The sequence below is a fragment of the Crocuta crocuta genome, unplaced genomic scaffold (assembly GCF_008692635.1).
Source record: "Crocuta crocuta isolate KB4526 unplaced genomic scaffold, BGI_CrCroc_1.0 scaffold126, whole genome shotgun sequence".
Lineage (NCBI taxonomy): Eukaryota > Metazoa > Chordata > Mammalia > Carnivora > Hyaenidae > Crocuta > Crocuta crocuta.
The window spans coordinates 6,658,644-6,677,967 of NW_027531000.1; the positions used below are offsets into that span (position 1 = coordinate 6,658,644).

Sequence of the window (19,324 nt, forward strand, 5' to 3'; positions counted from 1 at the left end):
CGCCGCCGGGTGAGAAGCCCCCGACTCTGAGCGGCCAGGGCAGTGTTCCAAAGGCGCCCTGGCGGCTGGCAGTGGTTTGAGAAAGGAAAGAAAAAAGGGAAGGGGGAGGGGAGATACGTTAAAAAGAATGTTTGAGCAAATAATACTTTTGTTTTCTTATTATCAGTATGACATATGGAAGTTTCCAAACATATGCTGTATAAAAGGCTGGAGGGGAGAAAAATCACAAAGACTCCCCCTCCCATAAAGGATTACATTGTTCAATTAAGAGTAGATACCTGGGTCTTGGAATTACAAATGATGTTTCCTTTCTTTGTTATATTTTTATCATGAATACATATTGCTTTTATCATCAGAGAAAATAAAGCTATTTTTCACTGAAGGGGAAAAAAAAAAGAGACTGCGGAAAAAGTAGTAAAATATGAGCCTTCAACAAAACTTCATGGATACTTTCTCATCCAAAGGCAGAACGAGAGAAACTCTAAACTCGTGAGAAAACATTCTTGGAGAAAATGGTGGCATTTCTTTCGTCCGTCACTTGAAAACAGAGGGGATGTTCTCAAAGTTATTTATGCAGTAATCATTCTAGGTTCTCGTTGCTTCACTAGCAGAAAGAGGGTCCCACCACTAACCCTACTCAGTTAACTGATCGCTCACTTTTTAAGCACAGGGGAAGACTGTCACACACAGAGCAGTCATAAAAACATAACAGCTCTGCGACGCACGCCAATTGTGTGAGACCTGTATGCCACTGTCTCCCAGAACACACCTACCTTAACACCCCAGAGAGGGTGCCCTCTGGTTCACAAAGGGTTTTTGAAAGTTTTCACTTCCTAGCTGTCAGGAAGAATACCAAGGCCTTCTAAGTTTATTCATGAGAAAATATAATCTTGAGGAGGGGTTGGAGGAGAGGGAAAAGCGGGTGATGGGCACTGAGGAGGGCACTTGTTGGGATGAGCACTGGGTGGTGTATGAAAGCGATGAACCACGGGAATCTACCCCCAAAACCAAGAGCATACTTTGCACACTGTATGTTAGCCAATTTGACAATAAATTATATTTTTTAAAAATCAATCAAGGGAAAAAAGAAAAGAAAATACAATCTTGAAAGACTACACGTGTCTACCGGTTTGTCCACTGGTAACAGATGCATAAGTAACAGCAACGAGGCCAGGCTGGAACAGTACCGCGAAGCGGACATACGCGAGAGCCCCGCCCACGGCCTGACACGGGGACACATCGGTAGCTGCTGGCTGCTGGTGCACAGACACTGGTGGTCCAGAACCTGTTACCCAAGTCCCCTGGAGAGGGGTGAACTTAAGGGCTCGGACTCTTTGAATTCAGAAATTTCGAAGAATTTAGACAGGTAACTGGTATACACACATCCCATAGTTTATTTAACCCCTTCAAAATCTAGGGCAGCACCCTGTATTCAAATACATTACTATTTCTATGGCAAAATCTGTCAATATGTACACTAAGCGGGATTTAAGAACCTACTAGAAGACTCACATTGGTGGGGCACCTGGGTGGCTCAGTCGGTTAAGCCGCCAACTTGATTTCAGCTCAGCTCATGATCTTGCAACTCGTGAGTTCAAGACCCCACATCAGACTCTGCACTCATGGTGCAGAGCCTGCTTCAGATCCTTTGCCTCCCTCTTTCTGCCGCTCCTGTTCCCCCTTCCCTCTCAAAAATAAACATTAAAAAAATAATAATGAAAGACATTGATTCAGATCAGGTTTGCCACCAAAGTAAACACACAAAAATGTTTATGTTTAGAACTTTCTGTGATCCCGGTACTACACACATGGGTTAGAAGCCTGCACCACTAGTAATTTTAAGAGTTACATCATCCCTCAGGATTTGCTCACATCCATAGCTCTCTTTTTCTCCCATGCTGAGGAAAACAGGCATTCCAACAGCTTAGAATAGCAATGCTCAGCTAAAATTTGAACATTTTAATGATTTTAGATCATCAAGCAAAAGGCTCGAGAATCATGAACATCAAATTCAGTGGTGCATTTCTGAGCGGAAACAGAATGATGCAATCAGGGGCTTCAACTTCGCTGACATTTATTTTTAAAGCTGGGTGACAGGTGTCGAGGGATTTGGTGTCTTAGTTAAGACATTCAGAAAAATGTAGAGAATATTTCATTATACTTTTTTTAAATAAAGCTAAATTACTTGTTGAACATTTTCAACAGCTACAAGAACGTGGCACCTAAAGGACTTGGCCTGGGCTTACGTTATGGCATTCCAGCATCTTCTCACCACCCTGCTAGAAATCCCTTGAAAGGATCTCCCCTCAAGGGCAGCACCAAGACAGCACGTTCCCCAGCCTCAGAAATGATGTCCCATCTGAACGTACAATCCGTACTAGGCCTGCCAGACGCGCACGAGCGTTCAACTCAGCGCTCCGGACAGGTTAAGCCCCGAGCAACTGACCACGGAGTTGCCCTCAGCTGATCAACTGAAGTCCATTCACTGCAGTTAGCGCTGGGCACAGAACGGACTCTGTTCTTACTGCCTCAAAGGTGACCAAAAATGTAATGAGGGAGACGGAATACGGAGAGACCGTAATTCAGGAAAAAAGCTTATGAGGGTTTTGAAGGGAGTATCTAATCAGCATTATTTGCTCAAGTAAATCCCAATTTTGTTTCCTTGAAGGAGTCTGGAGAGCATTTTACAGTCTTAAGGGCAGAAGTCTTTCTAGCATCCTATTCTTTTTTCAGAGTTTTTATAATGTAGCATCTCCTTAAGTTTTCTAAATGCCCTTACAAAGTAGGTGAATAAATTTATCCCTATTTGATAAAGAAGAAACAAAACTGGTTTGTGGTCAAATAATTGACCTAGCGCCCCAAATATAAGCAGCCGTGGAAGTGGGACTAAAACATAGGCAAACCTTTCTTTAGTAGATTCAAGTATGTCTTACTGTAAATAAACCATACGCTAAACAGATTTCACATCCTCTGCCCAGACAGGGATCAAAAAACAAAACAAAGCGGGGCACCTGGGTGGCTCAGTCCATTGTTTCCGACTTCAGCTCAGGTCATAATCTTGTGGTTTGTGAGTTCGAGCCCCACACACGGCTCTGTGCTGACAGCCCAGAGCCTGGAGCCTGCTTCAGATTCTGTGTCTCCCTCTCTCTCTGCCCCTCCCTTGCTCATGCTCTCTCTCTCTCTCTCAATAATAAATGTTTAAAAAAAAACTGTGCTAAAAAAAAAAAGCAGAACAAAACAAAGAAAACCCTGTTTGTCATGGTTTCTTTCATTTAAAAATCAAACAAAACAAAACAAAATAAAACCCTAAGCTAACGGTTCAAAAATACTTTCATCATATAAAGGATGCATTTTCTATAACACACAGGTACAAAACAGTTCAAAATTTCTCCTCTCCATTTCATTCTCCCCACGTAGCCTAAAATAAAGTAGAATTTCCTATGTTTTTTGAGGAAGAGAGTGATGTCATTCCCTTTTAGCCTGACAAATGATCGGGTTCTAACAAGAGATTACATTCAACCCCCACCAAGAGTAAATAGACACAAGTGCCTACTGTACACCAAGAACTACACAATTCGATCAAAAAACACAAATTCATTCTCACCGGGAACATTCTGTCTCATTTATATTTACAAACCAGAAGAGATGTCATGTAATCATCTTCATTTTTCAGAAGCGTAACACAAAGATTTCCAGTAAGTATGAGGAGAGAGGAGCTCCGTTTTGTGTTTTGGAAACTTCATGTCTGGAATACTGAATGAAGTGGAAAAAAAGGAAAGTAACAGGACATCTTACATCTGTAAGCACAGTCTGAATGGGCAGAACTGCCAATGCAATGGAAAGAAACTAACATCTGTGCAATCACTACACAGAAGCAGCTGGGACTTGTGCTCTGAATACATCACCTCCTACCATCTTCATTAAAGATCTTCAGGAACTGAAGAATGAATTGAAAATATCCAAATGGTAAAACCCTGTACACCAAAGTTTTTTAGAAAGACAACATACCTGTAACCGCTGAAACACTCCAGATCGTAAGTTTCCAAATCCATAGTGGTACTGCGGATTCAGAGAACTTTCTGATACCTCTTCATAGGGGGTCTGTTCAATTTCCCAGTCAAACTCTTCATCCTCATCTTCTACTCCTCCCTCAGAAACTTCAGAAGCACCTGAACGTGTTAAATATTAATTTATTCAAGTATTGGATTTCCTAGGTACAACTTGGGGAAGAAAAAATATAGGAAAAAAATGACTGCCCACATGCACTGAAAGGCATGTATAAGAATATGCATAACCTCACAATTAAAAAAAACTTTTTTTAATGTTTACTTACTTTTGAGAGAAAGAGAGCGTGCACACACAAGTGAAGGAGGGGCAGAGAGAGACGGAGACACAGAATCCAAAACAGGCTCCAGGCTCTGAGCTGTCAGCACAGAGCCCAAAGCGGGGCTTAAACCCACGAGCCATGAGATCATGACCTGAGCCGACATGAGATGTTTAAGCAACTGAGTCACCCAGGTGCCCAAACCCCACTATTTTTAACAGCTTACCCCCCCCAAAAAAGGAACCAACCCAAAGGCCTTCAAGACTAGGATGTATAAATAGCAAATGCAATGAAATCAAACAAACCTCAGTTATAGATAGAAAAACCTCATTAAAATATTAAGTGAAAGAAGCCAGACAAAAAACATACAGCCTGAGCTATACATCCAATTCAAAAACAGGCAAAACTGAAGGTAGCAGTAACACAGGAGAGGAGGGAGGGAGATATGACAAGAAGCAGCCAAGGGCAGGAGTCCAGGGTACTAGAAACATGTCATTTCTTGACCTCAGTGGTGTTCACTTCATGTAACTTGCTGAATTATAAACTTCTGATCTAAGCTCAAGAGGCCATCACTTTGCAAAAGACAGAGATGCTGTTTCCACTGGTCCAAAAATGTGACTGACATACTGATTCAATAAAGTTCTTTTTGTCTTTAAATTATATGTCACCGGGGCACCTGGGTGACTCAGTCGGTTAAGCATCAACATCGGCTCAGCTCATGATGTTGCGGGTCACAAGTTCAAGCCGTGTGTTGGTCTCTGGCTGACAGCTCGCAGCCTGGAGCCTGCTTCCGATTCTGTGTCTCCCTCTCTCTCTCTGTCCCTCTCCCACTCACACACGCTCTCTTTCCCTCAAAAATAAATGTTTCAAAAATTAATTAATTAAAGAGATTATATGTCATCAAATGAGCTATTTTCACATTTTCATGTGATGTCCTTATCCTGTCACCTGAAGGATTTTTCTCCCATTTCCTATCTGCTATATCCCTTTTCCCCTAGAACACACAGCATTCCAAATATTCTGTTCACCTTTATTTCTTCTCAACTACAGTAAACATACCTATTTCTTCCACGAGTGGTTTGGCAGTCCTGGATTTTCTCGGCGCCAGAAGAGCAGTTAACATGTTCAGCCCCTCAAAATGCTGGCCAGGGGTTTCTTTCGGCAATCGAATAGTAAAAATTCCTTAAAGATAAATTCATTTTATACTTAGCTCTGTTAAAAAAAAAAAAAATCAAAGACTTCACAAATAGACCTAAGAAATACATATCTTGGTAAATTATAATTCTATTTCATAGGGCTCCAAAAGTATGCCCTTGTTACATACTTAGTGAATAAAATCAGGATAGAAAAAGGCTCAGGCACCTGGGTGGCTCAGGTAGTTAAGCATCCTACTCTGGCTCTGGTCATGATTTCGTGGTTTATGAGTTCAAGTCCCACATCGGGCTCTGTGCTGACAGCTCAGAGCCTGGAGCCTGCTTCAGGTTCTGTGTCTGCCTCTCTCTCTGCCCCTCCCCTGCTCCCGCTCTGTCTCTCTCTCAAAAATAAAATAAACATTAAAAAAAACTTTAAAAAAAAGAAAAAGACTTGAATAGGGTTTTTCAGAATCACTGATTCAGATGTCACCTATGAAAGAAATTAATCTGCTAAAACCGCAGAACGCTTTAGTCTTATACAGTATCCCCTTAACCTACTGATAACATTAAAAGTCCAAGCTAAAACCTCTAAAACTCAATGGCCTGAGAAGGTAGTGGCTTAGAGTTAGCCCACAACTATTTATAAGATTTATTTCGGGACTAGGAAGGAAAATCAGGATATCTAACCCAATGAATAGTAGCAGGTTCAAAACATCACAAAATCTTAAAGCAGTTATGGCTTAATAAAGTTCTCTGATATCTCAAGAGACATATCGCCGAAGTCAAAGGCACACTCAAATTCTACCTATGTACTTCTTTTCTTTCCCTGACCAGGTGTATCACCTTCATCGAGGCTACCCCATGGACTTATTACATTATTCACTACTGTGAACTTAAACTATTTTTTACCTTTTTCATTGTACTTCAACATACTTCAATACAGTTGACTCTTGAACAACATGGGGCTTAAGGGCATGAACCTCCGTACCATTGAAAACCTGTGTTTAACTTCTGACTCAAAAATTAGCTATGAATAGTGTACTGTTGACCAGAGACCTTATAGATAACACAAACTGTTGATTAACACATATTCTGTATGTCATATGTATTAAATACCGTGCTCTCACACTAAAGAGAAAAGAAAATATTAAGAAAATCATAAGGAAGAGAAAACACATTTATAGTACAATACTGTATCACAAAAAATTCGCATATAAGTGGACCTGTACAGCTCAAACCCACATTGTCTGAAAGTCAAGTATATATCAAATACAACTCAACCCAAATACTTCCACATGTACAAACTTCCTAAACCCCTGGGGACTTTTGAAATTTAATAAATTTGTTTTAATATGCAACTTCCCTGAATTAAAACCAGACTTACTATCTCGAGAGGCAGTTTCATGATATTTCATTATCATATCATTTACCTTGTGTTATGGGTTCTAACTCTGTTATTTAACTCTTTCATGCCATCCTTCCTCTCTTACACTAGTTTACTGAGGTCAATAAATAATCCCCTAATAAATTACACAAGAGCACACAGGGTATTCTTACTCCAGATCCAGATAAGGTAAAAATAAAATAAAGAGGCATTTACAAAAGGAAAACAAATGGTTTCAAGGCTAGCTAAAATGAAGGACTTATCAATCCTGAAAAGAAAATGCAGTCGGCCTTTAAATGCCACCTTTAGACAATGTCTCTCTCACCTGCATGTTATTAAGTTTAAAAAGTATACAAGAAAAATTTGATGTGCAGCTTTCAAAAATCATCCACATCTTGTCTCATATAATCTAACTTTTTAAAAAAATTTATTTATTGGTACACCTGGGTGGCTCAGTCAGTTAAGCATCCAACTTCGGCCCAGGTCATGATCTCTGGTTCACAGGTTCAGGCGCCACGTTGGGCTCTGTGCTGACAGCTTGGAGCTTGGAGCCTGCTTTGCATTCTGTGTCTCCCTCTCTCTATGCCCCTGCCCCTCTCACACTCTGTCTCTCTCTCTCTCTCCAAAATAAACAAAAAATAAATCAATATTAAAAAAATGTTTTTAAGTTTATTTATGGGGGGGGGGCAGAGAGAGAGGGAGAGAAAGAAAATGACAAAATGCCAAGCAGGCTCTGCTCTGTCAGCGCCAAGCCCAACATGGGGCTCAAACTCACGAACTGTGAGATCATGATCTGAGCTGAAATCAAGAGTAGGTCACTTAACCAACTGAGCCACCCAGGCACCCCCACATAATCTAACTGTTAAACACTTCCTCAATGTAGAAGTAGAAAATAAAACACCTAGAAATCAGAAGCAGGGTATTTAAGTAACTTTAAAGAATATTGTGAAGTACTTTACAGGACTGAGGAAATTATAATTGTCAAGAAATCCATGAATAATGGGCACTGGACATAAAGAAACAATGAAGTGTGACAAGGACAGACTGCATTTGCCATTCATCTAAAGGTCCCCAGAGTATCTTGAAAGATTATGATATAGTTATTCTAACATGAAGAATCCAAAGAAAAAAGTAACAGAATTCCGAAGGCAATACCTTTATCTGCATCATAGGATCCTTGTTCATTTCCATTTTCTACAATTCTTCCAGGAAGGGTTAATCTGCAGATTTAATAGATTACATAAAGTCCTTAAATTACAGAGTATAAGTGACCATCAATGATAGCATACATTTACCAGTGAAATCTATCAACCGTTTTAAAAGGCAATTCCTCAGCATTTCTGTAACATTTTGCAAGCTAAATAACTTACATTTCTTCCCTAGCTAAGATAAAAGAAATCACAGATGCCTCATCTTTCTGTCTGAATACTCCCTAGTCACCAATAAAAGTGATACTTAAAAAGAAAAACCACAATAAACATTAGTTATCACTATTGCTACAGTACTTTCGTCTTCCTAATGAGTAAGAGACTTATTAATGTACCTGGTGCCTGACAGAGCAGGGGCTCCAGAAAGGTGTACTAAATGGCTCCCTCCCTCCCAAAAGAATTTTTAAAACGGGAAACAATAAAGAAACAACTAAACTAATTATTTACTTGGGGCAAACTACTACTTTAAAAAAAAAAGCAAAAAGCAAAAGTGTTTTTCTCAAGTCTCATTATTACTACACAAGGATTTCCCCCTCTTTCACTATAAAGGAAATGAACTGATTTTCCTGTTTCCAGTTTTACTTTGGTTCAGTCGGGTCTTCCACGGAGGCCCCAAAAGAATTTTTCTAAAATAGAAATCAGGGGCGCCTTGGTGGTTCAATCGGTTTAAGTGTCCGACTTAGGCTCAAGTCATGATCTCACGGTTCGTGGGTCTGAGCTCCGCACTGGGCTGTGCTGACAGCTCGGAGCCTGGAGCCTGCTTCGGATTCTGTGTCTCCCTCTCTCTGCCCCTCCCCTGGTCACAAGCATTTGCGTGCATGCTCTCTGTCTCAAAAATAAATAAATAAGCATTTAAGTAAATTTCTAAAAATAAAATAGAAATAAGATTGTCACTTTTCTAGTGAAAAAACTTTTATGGCTGCCAACATCAACTACACAATATACAGTCATCAGTACCACATAGCAGACAAGCTCAGTTCCATTCCAAACTTAAAATGTGAGGCTCCTTTCCACCCATATCTCCCTATTCATATGCCTCCTATTCTACCGTAATAATAATAACACCACCAACAACAACAATAACAAAACTTGGCAGGTCTCAAAAGGCCCAGGGCTGCACAACCCAGTTACTTTTGATCTTACTGCCTCCTGGAGCCATAAAGCAGTTTCCAAACCAAAATCCCTTCTAAGTCAAACATATGGAGTCAGTTTATGGATAAAGTAGCTTGTTTTCATGGTTACAAACACTAACTTTACTATCAGAATCTGAATGGTGTCCCAGCTCTGCCATTTGCCACCTCTCCAACTTTCTTTGTAGAAGTTAATCAACCTGAAAGCTCATACACTTCATCTGTAAAAAGTGAAAAATAACAGAATCTACCCCAGAGTTACTGTAAGCAGGAAAGGTTCATACTGTGAAGTAGGTAAGGACTCAACAAATGTAAGCTATTAATACCAATGTTCTTCTCCTAAACTCTAAGTACAGAGTTAAATTCTTACTGCAGAAGAGTGAAATCGTATTTGTTCACAGACCTGCCGCCCAAACAGACTCTCAGTTCCCCAAGCAGAGGAGCAAGGAGGTTTTATCCGCCTCTGCTGGACTGAAGCCAATGGTATTTTCAAAGATGGCCCATCTCTCATCACTTCTCCCAATTGTGGGGTCTATGTCCTCTCCCCCTGAAATTGAGCGAGCCTGCAAGCGTCCACAGATAAGTGAATAAGTAAAGAAGTTGTAGTGCATGTGTGTATGTGTAAGTGTGTATATGTATATATATATGTACGTATGTGGGTGAGTGCATGCATACATACACATACACACACACACACACACACACACACACACATTTACTCAGCCGTGGAACATTATTACTCAGCCATAGAAAAGAATGAAATCTTGCCATGTACACCTTAGTTGGATCTGGAGAATAATGCTTAGAAAAGTAAGTCAGAGAAAGACAAATTCCATATTTCACTCATGTGTGGAATTTAAGGAACAAAACAAAGGGAAAACAAAAAAGAGACAAATCAAAAAAAATAGACTCTTAACCATACAGAACAAAATGGTGGTTACCCGAGGAAAGGTGAGGGCAGGGGGTGGGGGGTTATGGGTTAAATAGGTAAAAGGGAATAAGAGCACTTTTATCATGATGAGCACTAAGTAACATGTAGAACGCTGAATCACCATATTGTATACCTAAAACTAATATAACACTGTATATTAAATATACTGGAATTAAAATAAAAATAATTAATTAAAAAAAAAATAACTGAGTGGCCCTGGGGCCAATACAATAAAGTAGAAATGCCAGTGTGATTTCTGAGTTGAGGTCATAATGATATGGACCTGCCTTGCTCCCTGGAGTACTTGGCTTCTGGAACTCTCAGCTCGACCCCCCACTCCCCATGGGAATCAAACCCCACCACGCAACACACCACACAGGGAGGTCCTGAGAGTACACGGGAGCGAAGCTGTGCCCGGGCCGCTCCACCAGTCCCCAGCTGCTCTGGCTCTCGCTGGGGCAGCTCCAGCCAAATGATTGCAACTGAATTAAAGGTCTCAAGTCAGAACAGCCCAGTCAGGCCCTCACCAAATTCCTGACGTACAACCAGGGCAAGAAGAGTTAGAGAACTTGTTTTACAGCACTGTTGGATTGGTTATGCAACAGATAACTAGAATAACAGGCCCTTATAATAAATAGTGTCTCCGGTTTACTGACCACATGGACATGGTAATAACAACTACGCATCCATTATCTCAATCCTCACATCAGCTCTGGACGATCATTAATATTAGTCCCATTGTAAAGATTGAGAAACCGAGACTGAATAACTAGCCTTTAAGTCCCAGAACTGGTTAAGTGAGTTGAGACCCAAGAGTGCCCAACTCCCCAGCCCCTGCTACTCAAGGAATGGATGAATCTGTGCAAAAATACTCTTTAAATTGTTTTACAAATAACCTCTTAACTGGGCTTCATCAAGACTCCCAAATTTAAGCAAAATGGTTTTTACTTTGAAATTTTCTGTTATTGTATTTGTTTAATTTTACATTCCTATCTCATTTAAGTTCTTTTCTCTGAGCCTCTGATAACTCATCTGTAACTCGAGTAAATAACAGGAACTACTCTGCAGGACTGCCCTAAAATCAAATGAGATAATCCACATAAAGCATTAACCTGAAGTAAAAAATTCAGTAAATGTTTACTGCCACCATCACCATCTCCTTCCCATTCTTCATGCCTTGCCTTAAATATCACTTCTTCAAAGTCTTTCCCCGGCCACTGTACATTTACACAGGCTCCCTTTTATTTTCTATCAGTGCACTTGACTTCCCTTCAGAGCACTTACCGCAATTTGCAGTGATACTTTTACTTGCTCGTTTATTGGTGTTCTCTCCTCACTAATGTAAACCATATGAGACACCACTACGTCTCCAATACCCAAAACCCAGCCTGGTATAAATAAGTCAAAGGAACAAATGAGTAAAGAAATAGGAAAGTGCAACTATGTTAGGGCTTCATGAAAATCTCAGCAAAACAGGTTCCGGCCCAGTGAAGGAATCAGCCCGACTGAAGAGCGAGGTTTATTAGGAAAGTACTTGGGCAGAAAAGGTAGGCTGCAGCTACACTTGGATGAGAAAGATTAAGAGAATGCATTCTGCGTAGCAGAAAAGGGAAAGGCAAGGAAGGGGCTGACAATGTTTTAGGAGGAATAATCTGCACTGTCCTCTGTAAAAAGAAGCTAATCTCCATGCCTATTTCCAAGGCGAGCTCGCTGTCAAGGTTAAATGAGATAATACACACAGATACACAGGAATACGTCTTACGTTATGCATTAGGTGAGCTGACTGGACTGTTGCTACTTTTACTACGGTTCTGTAAGGAGAAAATGCAAACGGACAGGCAGGTGCTGAGCGGTCCTAACTGCGAACGGACAACAACCGCAATTGAAGTGCAAACTCAAACAGAGAAGTTAGGAGGAAGTAGGAGAACGACGTTAATTTCGTGTCAAGGGGGCACAGAAGGGAGAGAATAAGGATCAGGAAGCAGGGAGCGGCCAGCCAAGGGTCGACACAACTCTAAGCACAACGTCGACTGAGAAAAGTCAAAAGGACTGGTCGGTGGGGAAGTGAGCGCGCACCGTCCCGGGGCAGGCGAGAGGCTGAGAGGACCCACGCAGGACGAAAGCAAAGAACAGTCAAAAGGCGGTACAACTAGGGCGACAGGACAGACATTGCAAAGGCTCCAAGGTCCCAAACGCCAGCTCTTCCAATGGCTCGAAATCTCTTTACGGTGGGGATTTAACAAAGTGTAAGAACGGAATGAACTTCTACAACATGTGGAACGCACGCCTCACGAGGTCATTTCCGCAGCACTGAAAGAAGCTGCGGAGATCTCGGGAAAAGGCAATCATTACATCCCTCGCTCTTGCCTCTTTCCTCGGTAAGCCGTTACCCAAGGCGTCACTGAGAGATGAATGACCAATCATCTAATCAGTCCCCTAAATAACGCTCCTTCCAGGGCTGGACACCGAGAACTCGCCTGAGAAAGTACGGCTTGGCGTAGAACCTGAAGTCGACCCCCTCGAAGTAGACGTCAAACTCGGAGACCCGGGCGTAGGGCACGCGGATGGCGATGGTCAGGAAGTCGGGGTCCTGGCTGAGGTCGAACGCGGGGGTGAGCATGGCCGCGCAGGATTTAGGACTTAAACTCACAGCCACTGCGGTCCCGCCACTCCAACTCCCCAGTAAGTACCCACGCGCCGAGACGGGTCTGGTAGCCAAGGCGCTTCCGGCTCGAGCCGGAAGTGTTTGCGCGTGAGGCAGGAAGTCCCGCCCCACGCCGATCTCCATGGAGACAGGACGCTGTTCCTGGCAAAAGGGCGTGGAGCGTGGCGATTTGACCGCAGAAACGGAACCAAGGGCAAAACTTGAAAAAGCCGGGACAAGTATCCTCCTTAGACCCACCAAGCCTGTTTCGAAATCCCAAGACATTATTTTTAACATCACCGGATTTGTAGGTAGACAGACCTGCGTTCGAATCCCTTCTCGGCCACCTCTCCGCTTTAGACTTTAGGAAAATTACAAAATGTCCCAATGCTTCAGATAACTCTTCGATAAAATGGCTGTAACAGTAGCCCTGCAGAGATGTGAAGATAACATGAAATTATGCAAGTACAGCTCTAACAACGTACCTGGCAGGTTGTCAACGCCCCATGTGTGGAAGCAGTCACCACAGAAGCCACAGCAGCTTCGTTACTGTGGTTTTCCTTAGTTCTCACCTGCCTTGTCAACAATTCCGCCTTTCTCCAGCCGCCTTCCGTCTTTCTCTGCCCATTCCTCTTCTCCCTTTCCCTCTCTTTATCTGTTACTTTCTTTCCCTTCCGAATTCCTGGAGTAGTTTTCTCGTATACAGATCGTCCATCTCACTAACCTCATTTAATCTGTACTATGAGCTTCAAAGAACACGACTCAGAGAGGTTAAACACTGTATCTTAGAATCATGCATCTTACAATTATTAGAACCCAGGACGTTGACTCTTAAACCCTGTTAGTGCCTACATTGACAAATTGCTGTCCCTGCGTATCCCTTCTTTCCTTTTCTCACTTTTCTCCGTACGCTTTAGTCTATGCTCCTCATACGTTCCCAGTACCCGTCCCACTGATATCCATCGTTTCCTACATATTCCCTTGGCCTTGGTTTCTCTTGTTGTATTTACTGTTATTCCACCAGGAACTAGAGTAGTCCAAGAAATAGTATTAACTTCCTGGTTTTAAATGTCAATGGGGGGAGGGGGGGGTGCCTGGGTGACTCAGTGTGTTAAGCGCGCAACTTCCACTCAGGTCATGATCTCCCGGTTTGTGAGTTTGAGCCCCACATGGGGCTCTGTGCTGACAACTCAGAGCCTGAAGCCTGTTTCAGATTCTGTGTCTTCCTCTCTCTGCCCCTCCCCCGCTCATGCTGTTTCTCTCTCTCAAAAATAAAAAATGTTCTTTTAAAAAAATAAAATAAAATAATGTTATAGGAAAGAGGTGAGAGTCATCGCTGGGGTAGTGGGCCTCTAAAACCTTTTCAACCTCCAATTTTTATGAATCTTAAAAATTAATTAGGACCCCAGAAAATAACAGTAGGAGCACATAAAATAAAAATTTCAAAATAAAAGCCATTCCTTAACTCTGGGAGGTTTTTTTTTAAAATAGTTTATTTACTTCTGAGAGAGAGAAACGGGAAAGGGGCATAGAGAGATGGGGACAGAGGATCCAAAGTGGGCTCTGACCTAACAGCAGTGAGCTGGATACAGGGCTCAAACTCACCAATCATGAGATCATGACCTGAGTCGAAATCCAATGCTCAGTTGACTGAGCCACCCAAGCACCCTGACTCTGGGAGTTTTAATAAACACAAAATAAGAGGTTATGTGTGAAACATTTGAAAGAGTGCCTTTTATCTTTTTTAAGTTTATTTTAGTATTTTGAGAGACTGAGAGAGGGCAAGCAGGGTAGGGACAGAGAGAAAGGGAGAGAGAGCATCCCAAGCAGGTTCTGTGCTGTCAGCACAGATCCAAGCTGGGGTCTTGATCTCAAGAACCGTGAAGTCATGACCTGAGCCAAAATCAAAAGTTGGCTGCTTAAACAACTGAGCCACCTGGCCCCCTGAAAGAGTACTCTTTAAACATTCATCTATTTCCCAGGTAGCAGAAGGATTAATTGAATTAAGTGAATACTCTGTATGTGCCAGCACTTTGCCAAATCTTTTTTAATGATCTCCCTTTTCCCTCCTGACAGCTGTTTAAAGTGTGCATTCTATATCCCAATGGCGGGCACAGTATCTCACAGCTGTGAGTGGTGCAATAGGAATCGAAACCCAAATGAGTCTGATTCCTGGGGCTGGCTCTAATATACTATAGAATTGACCCCATATTACCAATCCCTCCGATAATACCATGTACCCCGTTGTTCCACACTGGGTCCAAGCCTGTCCGCTTTAGACCATAGGTACTAGCATAGGCACTCAATATTGAAAATGAATTGGTGCAAACTTGAAATCAACAAAACTCTCAAAAGGTCCCTTCAGATAGGCCTTTGGCTACTGTAGAAAGAATCTTTACTTCTACTAGGGGACCTCATTCCTGTAGATCAGAAGCATTAATATTTTTAAATTATTAATGCCAAAGAATTAACTGAGACTAAATTTATGTTATCCATGAGGACACTGTAAGTGAAAGCACTTTACAAATTAGAGTTGTGCACTTCCTAGATATTTTATTCTGTGTTTGGCCACATACACACACACACACACACGCACACACACACCGGATTGCAATACAGATACAGGGTATGCTTCACATACAATGTAAGAAACATATATTACATCTGCTATAGCACAAAATACTGACAGTTGTACCTATATAATAGGTTCTGTTGCTTAATTTCTTTTTTTAATGTTTTTTATTTATTTTTGAGATAGAGATAGACACAGCGTGCACAGGGGAGGGTCAGAGAGAGAGGGAGACACAGAATCTGAAACAGGCTCCAGGCTCTGAGCGATTCCTCAGCCCAGAGCCCAACACGGGGCTTGAATCCACCAACCATGAGATCATGACCTGAACTGAAGTCGGACGCTTAACTGACTGAGCCACCCAGGTGCCCCTCTGTTGTTTAATTTCTAAGCAATAGTTCATTTTATTTTGTATTTCAAATTAGTGATAAATAATACAAGTTAAATACATTCTCTTTTTAAAAAATAGAATATTACACATAAGTTTCCCATCTCAACTGACACATAAATTTTTTCCATATAACTCCACTTCCGTGAAGTTAATCATTCTGGATATACTTGCAAACATTTTATATTTCCATATACATTTCTAGGTACTCTGCTATTTTATGTTTGTCTTTGCATAGGCACATTATCACACTGTACATGTAAATCTACAACATTATTTCATTTTTTTATTTGGTAATTTTTTTAGGTATATCTATATTGACTCATGTGTAGATATAGACATTACTTCAAAAGAAAGACAATATTTCAATTTTTTGTGTTAACTCTAGAGGAAAATCAAACAGGAATGAAGTTTTTCATCACTTTTTGAGCCATTCAAAGGCTACAGTATCTGTTTACATTTTTCCTTCTCTTTAAGGCTTACTTTTGGAAGCCCTTCCAGTATTTCAAAAATAAACTTTTCCTTGGCCACTTTATTGAGGATATGTATATAATCTACCATCTTTGATTATATTGAATCAGCCCCTCTTATAACAAAACTTGATAGTGATCTTCAAGGTTCAAAATTAAGTATTAAGTTTAAAAATATTTTTTCTATAAACATTTCCAATTTCAGCCTTATGACAAAATGCTATTGTTCTAGCAGTCTTTTAGAGTGAAATACTCCTTGTTTCCAGTAGGTGGCATATGTATAGACAATTAAGACAAAGTACAAAGAACAGACTTTTAACTTACATTGGAAATAGCTTCCTTTAAAAAGCTATTTATAACTCTAGTTGATTCTCTGAGCCATTTTGGGGAAGTGGTGGGATCTTATGCAGAATTTCAAATGACACCTTAAATTGTTATTATTTTGGCAAACCTCCTTTCAGACTCCTATTCAAGAAAGTATAGAAAGACGTTTAAGCAAAAATGGTAGCATACTGTATATTTTTAATTTTTACCACCTAACATAGCACTAAAATATTTCCATTTGGCCACTTTTTTGCCAAGAATATTGTATCATAACCATACCCTCTTATATATCTGTGTTAGTATTGTAACACTTAAGAAATGAGCAAAGTGATGATTGGTTTTGAGAGATGAAAAAAATGAAACCAACAGTAGAGTCATAGACATAGATCATAACCCTAGGATAAAAATACAAAAGTCAAGAGGCGCTTGGGTGGCTTAGTTAAGCATTCTACTTCGGCTCAGGTCATGATCTCGCAGTTTATGGGTTCAAGCCCTGCGTCCACCTCTGCGCTGACAGCTCAGAGCTTGGAACCTGCTTCAGATTCTTTGTCTCCTTCTCTCTCTGGCCCTCCCCTATTTGCTCGCTCGCTCTCTCTCAAAAATAAATAAATGTTAAAAAAAAATACAAAAATTAGAATACAAATTAGATAAAAATGTTTTGCAAGTTTGAAATAAAATTATCCTTTTGTGTAATGGTAGTAAATGCAGTAAGACTCAATATCCTAAGCTTTGCAATTCCCACAAGGCTTAGATGAATTCTTGGATAACTTACAGATAAATGTTGGATCGTAAAAGAGGCTTAAGGGATGGTCCCAACAGGAAATATACAGAGCAGCCCGTGAGTCTCCAGTGTTTTTTAAATCCCTTGTAGTTAACCACTTTTTCCGATCCCTGCACCAATCCTTCAGCGCATTCAAGTTACGTTGCTTAAAGAACACAGCACTGGCAATAACAATAGCACAGCAATGGGTATTTCAGGTAGGATTCAGTGCAATTTAAGTTTCATACAAGCTCAGTAAAGTTCTGAAGAAGATCTAAAATGGCTGCATCTGACACCAGTAAGCTTTTTGCAACATTTTTGTGCAGTGTGTAGCCAAGAGTTTAGCAACACATATTTCAAGATGTCCCGTCCCTTTAGATGAAATGCAGATCACATAAGAATGCTAACCAAACAGCATCTCGAGCTTCCTTCATTGTTTAACGTCCTATTTCTAAAAGGCATCTACAGAAGATGTGGTTTTGATGCCCTACCCAGGTCCCCTTTATGAAAACAGGGAATCTATCTGTCATTAGTAAGGAGTGTTGTTAGTGGCTTGTCCTTGACCCCTTCTTCAAAGAATTGCCTTAGTCCAGTGTTTCTCCACCCCAAGTATTTCTGGGAGATAATTCTTTGTTGTGGGGGCTGTCCTGTGCATTGTGAGATGTTTAGCGGTGTCCTGGTCTCTAACTTCCCAATGCCAGTCCCAACCCTGTGATTGTGACAACCACAGATATCTCCAGACTTTGCCAAATGTCTCTTAGGGGACAAAATTGCCCACAGCTGAAAATGACTGCCATAGATTGATTGGAGGCTCCAGGAAATAATTACCACCACCACCACTACCACCCTGCCACCAGGCCCACAACCATGAAACCTGATCTGGTGTACTGAGACTACCTTAAAGGAGCAGATGACTCGAGTGTGGCTTACGTCCCAGAGTTCCTTGCGGCCAAGAATAGATTTTCTCCCTGAGCCCACGTGCTCAGTCAGTTCTTCCCCTGTCCTGTGTTTCTTCACTTTTCCCTTACAGGTTTCTCCTGCAAACACCTTCTGGATAAATCACATGCATCCACATCCTCGTCTCAAGCTCTGCTTCTAGGGCAGCCAACCCAAGAGCTCATCTTAAAAAAACTCTTCCCTCCCATTCTTTACACTTGCGCAAAATGACTGGAGAAAAGTATCTACAGTATCTTCAGAGAATACATGATGAGATTTTGTATTACTTCTTTTAAAAGTTCTTGTCATCTAGTTATTATTAACCTAACTAATGTTGTCTTTGATTCAGAGGGAACGTGTTTTTCATTCTTCTTGCAGAAATTATTTAAATGCACACCTTCTGGCATCAAAGATTATGGTGGATAGTACATTGGTACAAACACCTTTAAAAACTGTTTGGCAGCATATACTCATAAAGTTAAACATGTGTATGCCCTAACACCCTGCAATTCCTTTCTTTGATATATAACAGAAATGAGTGTTAATCATCCATCAAGAGGTGTCCATCAAGAGACACAAACAAGAGACATGAACAAGAATGTTCATAAATGCATTATTCATAATAGCCCAAACTGGATACAATTCAAGGGCCCATCAAGAGTGCAAGAGACCAATTGTAGTATATTCCCTCAATATTGCAACAAAGCAGTAAGAAAGAATGAATTTCTGTACACACCACACATGAATCACATAGACATGTTAAGTCAAAGAGGGCAGATCCTAAAGAATCCATATACTATGTTTCCATTTATATGAAGTTCAAAAGGGGAAAAACTAATGTATAGTCATAGATGTGAGAATAGCAATTACCTTTGTGAAGATGGTTATTGACTGGGAGGAGACATGAGAAAACCAGCTGGTTGGTGAAAATTTAGTCAATGTCTTGATTTTAGCGGGGATTGCCTGAATATACACATAGGTAAAAATTCATGGAGCTGTATACTTGAGATTTGTGCATTTTTTAAATGTAATATTTATTATATATTGTATATTATATGGAATCTTTATCATATGTAATATCTCAATTAAAAAGAGATTCTGTGCATGACTAGAAACTAATCAG

General features: G+C 40.8%; 1 protein-coding gene across 2 annotated transcripts in view; it reads right to left on the reverse strand.

The window, feature by feature from the left end:
• Positions 1-13,344, reverse strand: part of SHQ1 (SHQ1, H/ACA ribonucleoprotein assembly factor) — a 101,174-nt gene extending 87,830 nt beyond the window's left edge. Inside the window, exons 1-4 of one of the 2 annotated variants that reach the window (XM_077770641.1) lie at positions 13,240-13,344; positions 7,997-8,061; positions 5,384-5,506; positions 4,009-4,169 (exon numbers count right to left, since the gene is read on the reverse strand). In XM_077770641.1, coding sequence (XP_077626767.1) covers positions 4,009-4,169; positions 5,384-5,447 — 225 coding nt within the window. In that variant the 5' untranslated portion in view covers positions 5,448-5,506; positions 7,997-8,061; positions 13,240-13,344. Of the gene's footprint in view, positions 1-4,008; positions 4,170-5,383; positions 5,507-7,996; positions 8,062-12,587; positions 12,795-13,239 lie in introns of those variants that run through there. The other variant, XM_077770640.1, reaches the window with a different exon arrangement.
• Between the last annotated feature and the right edge of the window lie 5,980 nt (positions 13,345-19,324).